General features: G+C 39.9%; 2 protein-coding genes across 3 annotated transcripts in view; one reads left to right on the top strand and one right to left on the bottom strand.

Moving 5' to 3' along the window:
• chmp4c (charged multivesicular body protein 4C) overlaps positions 1-1,490 on the bottom strand; it is a 2,374-nt gene extending 884 nt beyond the window's left edge. The window contains exons 1-3 of the mRNA XM_027004384.2: positions 1,268-1,490; positions 328-505; positions 1-37 (exon numbers count right to left, since the gene is read on the bottom strand). The exon at positions 1-37 is cut by the window's left edge and continues 72 nt beyond it. Coding sequence (XP_026860185.2) covers positions 1-37; positions 328-505; positions 1,268-1,490 — 438 coding nt within the window. The remainder of the gene's footprint in view (positions 38-327; positions 506-1,267) is intronic.
• An 876-nt stretch (positions 1,491-2,366) lies between these two features.
• Positions 2,367-4,991, top strand: zfand1 (zinc finger, AN1-type domain 1). Of its 2 annotated transcripts, XM_027004359.2 has the most exons (8): positions 2,367-2,436; positions 2,719-2,761; positions 2,959-2,998; positions 3,135-3,262; positions 3,516-3,607; positions 4,032-4,153; positions 4,275-4,430; positions 4,696-4,991. In XM_027004359.2, exons 1-8 carry the CDS (start codon positions 2,382-2,384, stop codon positions 4,870-4,872), a joined length of 813 nt encoding a protein of 270 aa, XP_026860160.2. In that variant the 5' UTR covers positions 2,367-2,381; the 3' UTR covers positions 4,873-4,991. The 2 variants fall into 2 exon arrangements, with proteins under 2 accessions (XP_026860160.2, XP_026860161.2); XM_027004360.2 differs by lacking the exons at positions 2,959-2,998; positions 3,135-3,262.
• Positions 4,992-9,437: the final 4,446 nt, after the last annotated feature.

Genomic DNA, 9,437 nt, shown 5'->3' with positions numbered 1-9,437 from the left:
TATGTCTGCCATGAGTGTGTCAATGTTATCCAGATCGCTGAAAAAGACAGCAACGCATTCACAGTTAATGACATGACAGTGTGTATTTCATTTAAAAACAAAACAGTTATTCATTCATTCACTGCAGTTAACCATTTGTGTGTCTTCAACTGTACAGCTTGTCCATATTAATAAAGATATAAAACCTTTACTTAAAATAACATTATAAAGTCACATATTTTCACATTTTTACTTGCCATGCACAAGAAGTATGGCATTTCTGTGTCAAATCACTGCACCAAATGTTATCCACCTAACTGTATATGAATATGTTTTGGGGTGGCTTACATGTTCTGATGGACCCCTTTGATAGCTTTGGCAGCATAGCCCATGTTCTTCAGAACCTCTGTGTTAGTGTTGGCATTCTCTAGTGCCTCCCGCTGGAACTCAATGGTGGACAGAGTCCCATCGATCTGAGTCAGCTGTTGTTCATATCGCTTCTTCCTTTTCAGAGCCTGTAGCGCAGCTGGACAAAATATTCCTCATTCATCTGAACCAGTTTTACCAATATGATATGGTACATTTCAGTTCTTGGGGCATCAGTGGTTAGAGAACAGATTTAATGGGTCTGAGAGCGTATTTACAATACAGGAAAATTTTTCATTGCCAGTGTACCCTCGTAACGAATAAAAAAACTGCCAGTTTTTTCAACTAGTAGCTTAAAGCATTTGCTTAACATTCACCAGGCTGTTGGCTCAGTCAGGACTGACCAACATTAGGCTACTGTTAAGGTAATGTTGACATTTGAAATGGGGTTGAAAATAATTTCATGCTATTATGTTCGCGATTATTTGTTTCAGGCCTATACAAAGTGATGAAAGGCATGACTAAGGTAGGAAAATGAAGAGACACCAGAAAAGTGAGATCGTGATCCCCTGAGACAGCCAAAAAGCTCCCAGCACGGCCGAAGCTTCGCCTGTTTGAAAGACATTGCCTCGAGGAAATGTTACGTCACCTTTTAATACGTGATGCAGCGCCTTTTTAAAGAAGAACCTTTGAATGTGTATTTTGGTACGTTTATAAATTAGTTCCTCACAGAGGTCAAACAGCTCAGTTTTATTGCTTTCCCCCTTCTTCTTTATTCCAAAGTGGAAATAGTTATGTTGTTAAACACCCGATACTAATCAATGTGCTTAAAGTTATGCCGGTACTAGCGAAACATTTAGATAGCCATCTTAAACAGCTATTAAAACACACCGTAACCTCAATAATATGTGCATTATCCTACCTCTTTTGTTTTTAATACCATTCTTCTTGGCAATCACAATTTCCTGTTCAATTTTCTTCTCGAGATATTCCTGCTTCTTTGTGAGCATTTCCTCGGTCCCCCGCAGTTTGTGAATGGCCTCCTGCGGGGACGGCCCTGTCCGCGAACGATGCTTTGAACTACTGCTTGGTTTGCTGCTGGAAGAGCTTGACTTCCCTTTAAACATCTTTGAAACTTTACTCATAGCAACTCGTTGCAGAAATCCTCTTTGGATTATTAAGATACTTAGAGTAGAAGTGGGTGAAAGCGACAGGGGTTAAGAGTGGAAGTTCCTGACTGTCCACTTTCCAAATCCAAAACAATCACCTGGGACGTACACCTGGTAGGGCGTACGCCTGGCTAGAGGCGTATTCGAGGAGAATCAGACATAGCCAACCGTTTAGATGAACCGGTACGTCTCAGATGAGCTAAAATTGGGAGTTAAAGCTGTTACGACGCAACGTATCTTGAACATGTGCGCTTTATTCTCTGAGGACTAAAGGCGTCTTTTAGTTATGAAGTCTTGGCCTACACATCGGATTTTTATTTCGCAGCATTTTCTCGTCGCCTACAGCTACATCCTAGAGGAGCCGTTTCATAAACACTTGTTCACGAGACAATTCAGAAATGTGCGCTTCTTTCAAACGACCAAGCTGGTCCCTTAAAATCGCTCCCTTGAGCCAGCCCTTGAGGTCAAAACACTACGTGCCACATCACATTTGAATACAAAAAATTCTTTGACGCGTTCAAAACTACAATTATAGATTAAACTTTAACAACAACTTCTACAACAACAGCAATGTTTAGACATGTTTAATAGATAAGTTAATGTTTAGTCTATCCCTAAAGGAAGGTCAGCTGAGACATTTGCATTCTTTAATAATTTGGCTAAATTAATTTCTGTATGATTTGTGTCATAATGATGAGATAAGAATATTAAAATCACGAGAGGGCAACAGTGATCTGAACATGCAGCTAAATAATTTGAGCGCACGACAGTTCAGGCAAACTTTATTCTATCAAGCGTTTTCACGCAAATTATATCCTATACCGTTCGCGGACTTTTACTGTGAAACAGGCAGTGACGTGTGTCAAAATGGCGGAATTTGATATTGGAAAGCATTGTAACATCGAATCCTGCAATCAAAAAGGTTCTTCAGATTATTTGGTTTTAAATGTAAAATATATTGATAGCAAAATTAAACAATGTAATTATTCACGTTGTCAAGGCATACAACCACTCACGATCCTAGAATTTAACTTGCAGCATCAGTAACGTTACAAACTAGCTTTAAATAATGCCTAGTTGTGTTTTTCCCCTGAATAAAATTAAATAATCCGTGGCTGGTAGCTGAGTTGACAAACTAGCTAGCTACAGGACACTTAATTATGATTAAGCCTTATAAGCCTTACATGAATATATCCTATTTCAGACTTTCTTCCATTCGTCTGTGACAGTTGCTCCGGAGTGTTCTGGTGAGGAGCGATGCATTCAGCGTTAGTCCAGTGGTAGAAACGTGATGGTAACTAACGAATATCTAGCTAGCTGCTTTCTAATATACACTTACTTACACTTTGTCGTATTCATATCGTTCACATTTTAATCAGTGTAAACATTCAGTAAATATATATGAAATCTCTGTCAAATATGACGTTTCATTATTTTTTAAAAGTCTTGAACATAGAAGCAGAGACTCCCACTGCTGCCCTGAGGTAAATATTTTGAATGGGCATAACTTGGCATTTAATCCTTTTTATTAAAGATCTGTGTTTCCTATTCTTTCTGTGTCACTTTTTGTAATAGCCTTCAGAGGCCAGCTGAATCAGTTGATAGCTAACTGTTCCTTAGGTTTCAGTAAAGAGGGAGGTCTCTGGGTCTGGGGCCAGTACATCATACCCATGCACATTTGACAACTGCAAAGGCAGGGAGCTGCTTCCTGTTATCTGCCCAGAGTGTCAAAAACACTTCTGCCTTGCGTGCGTATGCCTTTTCACAGGTCTGTTTGTCTCATAGGCATAGCCGTGTTTTCGTACTCTACCTTTCACTCAATGGAATGTTTCCTAGGCTAAATATGTTCTTGAAATAAATCATTTGAAACTCATAGAACCTGTGCTTTACTGTTTTCATGTCAGATGCAGCACTTTTGTATTTTTCTGCTGTCTATTGTTTTCATGGCTGTATAAGGAGATTTGTTATCCATTCTTCATAATTCTTTCCTTCTCTCTCCAGTCACCGGCATCAGGATGATCATAAATGTGAGAAGATGGAGACACCCAGGCCTCGTATGGCAGCTACACAAGAACTTGTGCAAAAGATAGTAGGTTAGTCGTAAGGATAGACCCAGCCATCTTATGGATTCTTAACTGTGAAATCTATGGTAAAATATGTTAGTCTGTGTATGTGCAAGTACTATATTAGGTTCTCAATTTTGGTCAAAGTCTAAAAAATAGATGATGCAGCTGGACTGCAAAGCAATAGTCAAAACATTGATGTGTAATAAGCTATGCGTGGCTATTTCTAACAGTGTTTTAATGTGAAAAAAAGCATGCCTATTGGTGTTAAAACAATTTACTCTTGCACTAGACCTAAAATTATTTTGTACTGGATTTTGTTCAAGCATATTTTATCCCAAAAAAAAAAGACTGTATTTACTTCATATGACCACACATGGGCGATAGAGAGCTAGGTTTATTGCATTTCCTGTAACGTTATGATAAAATGTTTCAATTTAAAAAAAAAAATCAGAGTCCAAGAAGAATGCACCAAAAACTAAAGGCAGAAAAGGGGCAAAAAATAGCTCTACAGCTGCTAAAGTTGCCCTTATGAAGCTTAAGCTACATGCATCTGGAGACAAAGGACTGCCCCAGGTACTTACACCCACATAAGTACATAGTATTGAGGCACAAAGAAGTACAATGTAGTTTACATTTATACACAACCATAAGAATTATAAGGGTCCTAACAGAGACACCCATTTTGCCTCTCTAGACAGAGCGGACGTATTTCCAGGTGTTTTTACCAAAGGGGGCTCCCAGTTCCACTTTGCCCATGTTCTTTAGCTCGAAGTGGAGTGTGGGTAAAGTGGTGGATTTCGCTGCATCTCAGGCTAGTCTGAAGAACAGCAACAACATGCTCACGGCCATGGTAAATTAATCTGTGCTTTCCAGAATGAGACATGAGACATGTCCTAAACCACACCATTGAAATGATCATTCTTCATTGGTTCCTGGACTGTGTTCTTTTAAGAGGTGTACCCTTAGTCTCTAGTTCATACTTGACAGTCTGATTGCTAAAAAGCTTCAGTATGGTTGGGTACCTAGGATGCAGTTGCTTGACTGGTACATTTTTTGACCTAATTTCAGCATATTATACCCTCTCCCTTATGTGTGGTTGCTTGGTCTAACTGCAGAAACTGCGTCTGTGTCATCCTGAAACCGGCGAGGCCCTTAAAATGGACGCCAGTCTCCAGTCACTGCTCTCTCTCCCAGACCTTCCTCTCTACAATGGGGGCAATGTCATCCTGGAGTATCTAGATAGTGAAAGCTCTGGGGTGGAGGATGTGGCTGCCTACATCCCACCCTCCTGATCCAGCGGCACCCGAGGACGCATACATAGGAGCAGGCATGTACAGCCTGACTGGTGTGTCCTCCTTCAGTCAGTGGCCGGCTTCACCCCACTGCTGATACAGGAGGAAACAGCTTAAAATATGGGGGGGGGGGGGCAATTGGGCTGTTGGTTGGTATTGACTGACTGGTTGTGCATGTGAATTATCCTTTTTTAATACTTATCTGTTAACTTACTTTATGCATGGATGTCAATAAACTTAAGACAGTTTTAAAGTCGTTCGTTGGCTTTTGTGACGGTTCTCAGTTTGAAATTCTGTTTGAAATCAAACGTATGCAGCCGATTAAGTTAAAAAGTACATTTCATTTCATTTTCACCTTTACACCATCAATCAATAGGTAAGGCTTTGAGCATATCAGCATGAATCGGAAAGTATATTTCTTTTTATTATTTTTTTTTTCCTGTTAATTGTCTGCATTATTAAATGTTGTAATGCAATATTGACAGAATTGTAAAAAACTTGCATGAGTTGGTTTATAATTTGCTACCAATAAAAACACTGCAACCCCACCCACACCGCTGTGATTACTGCGAAAAATAAGATACGTACATAAATTTGGAGCCCCATTTATTTTTTTTAAAGGGCAATTTTAAATGTTGAGTGTGTATGACTGAGACAAGCTTCAGTGCCTCTGGTATGTGGCAGCAGGAAGTGGCTGCTACACCGGGTGGAAAATGCATGTATGAGCAAGTGCCATTTTGTGGACGCCAACTGCTATTATTGTTTGTTATGAGTGACAATTGCCTTTCAGAAACAACACCTGCCTCTGATGACAGGTACCTCAAAACAACTCAATTGACTGCGCATTGGCTGCTTGGCTATTCTATCCATAACTCTACTATCAGCAGTCTAGACTTACAAAAAGTGACTTGAAACGGGATTTGAAGGATTTGTGGAAATTTAGTGTAGAACTTGTTGGTTAATTGGTGGTTCTACTGGGCAGGTGTGTATAGCTGACAGTAGCTCTAACTTTAGCAGAATGCTATGTGGCTGGTTCACACTGCACCCGTTCACGGATGTCTGTTGTGGATCCTGGTGGGACATCATCCCGCAGTGCTGGCTAAGGTTTGTATCAAGGTTTTCCTTCTCTTGTCCTCTCACTTTTTCTAATTTTTCTCTCTCCTTTTTTTCTGTTCCTTTGTTCTCTTCTCCTCTTTTTCTTTCAGCAGGGTGGTGTGCTCATTGTTATCGCCCTAGCAGGGAGTGGGAGACGCACTGGCTAACCGTGAGGTGACCTATATATTTTCCAGTTCTGGAATGATTCCATTCTGAACAAGAATGGGATGCAATGAGAAGTGGGACATGGAGAGACAGAGCTGGAACTTGGGGTGGCATTAGCAGAAGGAGGGACTACAGCAGCTCATATGGGACCACTTCTGGACAGAACCATCTTGACCATCTGTACCTTAAAGTTATGTAGGTAACGAACATTCTGAGATCTTCAGTGTGATAACATGGAAGTAGATAAACATTGTGAATCAGTGGCTTGTTTTGCTTGTCTGCTTGTTTTTTTTTTTACCTGGGAAAAGTTGATTGTATCCCTGCTAAGGGAGATGAGGCTGGTCCCCTTGTAACCCTCCTTGATTGTCCCTGGTATCACATCTTGCTGACAGGCATGCTTTAGGATGGTGGAGAACTGGTGCGTGCCAACAACCATGTCTCCATGTACCAGGCCCATCCTAGATGCTGTGATTGTAAAAGCTATCTTCAGCAGACCAAACACTGCCACTTCTAGGTGCTGCAAAATGTGTGTGGTGTGTGCTGGCAGGCACAACACCTCAGTGCTGTTTCCCCTGGCAAAGTTCACAGCCTCATTGGACACGATTTCATGAAACATTCTCTGTCCATAATGGAAGTGTGTAGTCCTATCTATTGCATAGGATATGCTGGGCAATGTGGACAGATGATAAAAGGTGAGATGCTCTTCCTTGCAGCATACAGCAGAACTTTCTCTCCAGCATGTGGTTTGTCCCCAAACCCTGATTCATCACAGTTAAAGATTAGATGTGGTTTATCTTGAAGTTTGTGGTGAAGACAGAGGGGTTCACCGATGGCAAAGAGCACCTCCATCACCTGTGGAGTGGCTCCATTTACCCACGCCTGATCCAGCAAATTTGGTGTTTGGGAGGTAAATTGAGGATGGCAGACTTGACTTAATTATGGTCAGTAACAGGGTTTTTTCAACTGCTCTGGTGACTGGAAAGCATTTGTCACTCATCTAGAGAATGTGGTAAACAAATGATCTTGTATCTTCTGGTGTGAGGGTCCTGTTTGGTTGGGGGGTTATGAGCATACTTGTTTGTTTGTTTTTTTATAGTCTTGTGGAGTTGTATGGAACATACTATATTTACTGTATTTATACCACTTTGCTGTATAATACGTGCTCTTACTCTAGCTGTAACCTGACCTTGAAGGTTTCTCTGCTGCTTGGAATAATCACCACCTTCACACCGAGCGTAATTTAATTCCAGACTAGTTTTGGATATAGGCTGCATTCAAAATTCCATCATTCCCTCAGACTATTCAGAGGTATTGTCAATCAACCACTGTGGCTTGAATTCCAATTAATGGGTTGGGTTCTGTGTGCTGCGATAAAGGTTTTACTATAAGACACATTTTGGAATGACATGTTAATCATGTACAGGGCATTTTGGACATTGGGAATCCTGACAACCAATACGAGGAGGTGGCTGCAGGAATCATGGTATCATCTGTGGCTAGCTCTCTTAACAGCAGAAGCCTGACAGAACTCACGCAAATGTGGGCCATGAGAGAACAATGGATGTGACATTTACGTCTGGGTCTTGAATTTTGTTCTTCTGCATAGTAATATGTGGACTAGATCGATTTCATGCATTTGTGTTTAAACTAATTAGCTAAACTGTTCAACAGACTTGCAAAAAGATGTTTTTACCACTTTTTTTCAAAAAGTGAAGTTACGGTTTGTAAGGACAAGAAGGTTATTTTTAATACAAGTAAATGTACTTAATTCTTTTATGGACATTTTACAAGAGCACTTAAATGACAAACTGCCAACTCATTTTGCCCTGCCTTAAATTTATTATCCATTCATTATTCATTTATGAATATTCATTATATTCATAAAATGTATAGTTATTTACAGACCAGTTTGAACTTTTAGCAAGGATTGGTTAACAAAGTGAACACAAACACAAATTGATGTACTCAGTTAATCTAGGGGACACTGTAACATAGCTGCAGACAGGACTACAGCCCTAGATTAGGATGTTAGACCTTCAGCTATCCTGTACCACATTTTATCTAAATCGTCATGTTCTCTTGAAACTTTTCAGAATTGTTAAAGTGAGCTGTAGGAAAAGTGTCTGTGCATGCACTCACAACAGGGTAACGGACAGTGCGGTCTGGAACGCAGTCTAGGTCAAAACGGATCTTGACCCTAAACTTGTGCTGCGTCTCTGACACTAGGTGCCTCTGCCAGTGTCCTGTAAACCACTGTGTCTCCTCAGGGACAGCCAGGCTCTCTTGGTCTTCAGGTTCAGCATCTTTGTTCAAAACATAATGCGGTATAATACTAATGAATGTATTAAATCGATGGTTTTTAACTGACTCTAAAAGATCTTGATTATAAATGCTAAGGAAATATACACCTTTAAGATAAAGCAAGAAATCCTGAAAGAAGTTGAGGATCTCCATTTTCTTTACGGTTGCTTTACAGCTCCACTGTCACTCATTTCTGGTGCATGACTTGAGCCTAAATAATAGTGTTCAAATAATGCATTTAGAATTGTTCATCTGAAAGTATATTAAGGGTTTGCAACTGTTTTTGAGGCCTTTAAATGTATCTGCTCTTTCAGTTTAATTTCCTAAGTAAGCAAGACCATCACACTGAAACCTCCATCACTAATATAGAATCTGACCTTTTTGAATTCCAGTATATGCAAAAAAATGCTTGTCTTAAAATGTATTTGTACCTCCAATGATAGAAAGACCACAACAGTGCTTCTGGTTGGTCTCCAAGACATCCATTAAGTTGTAGACATTTAAACCCTCTCTCAGCTGATGCAGCATTGCAAGTCTCTCATGTCAAATTTGGGCCAAAACTCAAGCAAGAAGCTTTTGGGTCTGAGAATGAAACAAAAACATGCAACTGAGAAGGATTAAATGAAAAGGGACATTGTTTAAGTAATAAAATACAAAACAGATAAACAATGGAAATATCCTTGAATCGTCTGTTTATATATAATTTTTTTCCCCAAACTTTTGACAGTTCTCTTGTTTACAAGGTGTGATTTCTTGATTTGATTAGAATAATCTTGTCTGTGAACTCAAAGAACAGTTAATTACACCTGCTTTATACCTGCATTTTAAGTTGGCATGCATTATTTATCAACCTCTCTATACCACTAATTTTTGCTGTTTAACTAAGCAATTTCTGTGCTTACTCCGGCAAACATATGGCCACCACATCTTTTTGAACAGCTGCCAACATAAAGTTAGAGTGTTCTTGGAGGTGTGTGCCAAGCGCCTGCTCTGCCTGCTTCTCT

The sequence above is a fragment of the Electrophorus electricus genome, chromosome 5 (genome assembly GCF_013358815.1).
Source record: "Electrophorus electricus isolate fEleEle1 chromosome 5, fEleEle1.pri, whole genome shotgun sequence".
Taxonomy (NCBI): domain Eukaryota; kingdom Metazoa; phylum Chordata; class Actinopteri; order Gymnotiformes; family Gymnotidae; genus Electrophorus; species Electrophorus electricus.
This window is presented reverse-complemented; position numbering and strand designations above follow the sequence as displayed.

Coding starts and splice junctions, on each gene's coding strand:
- zfand1 (XM_027004359.2), top strand. CDS start 2,382: ATGGCGGAATTTGATATTGGAAAGCATTGTAACATCGAATCCTGCAAT. Junction 2,437..2,718: donor CGAATCCTGCAATCAAAAAG/GTTCTTCAGATT, acceptor ATCCTATTTCAG/ACTTTCTTCCATTCGTCTGT. Junction 3,263..3,515: donor CAAAAACACTTCTGCCTTGC/GTGCGTATGCCT, acceptor TTCTCTCTCCAG/TCACCGGCATCAGGATGATC.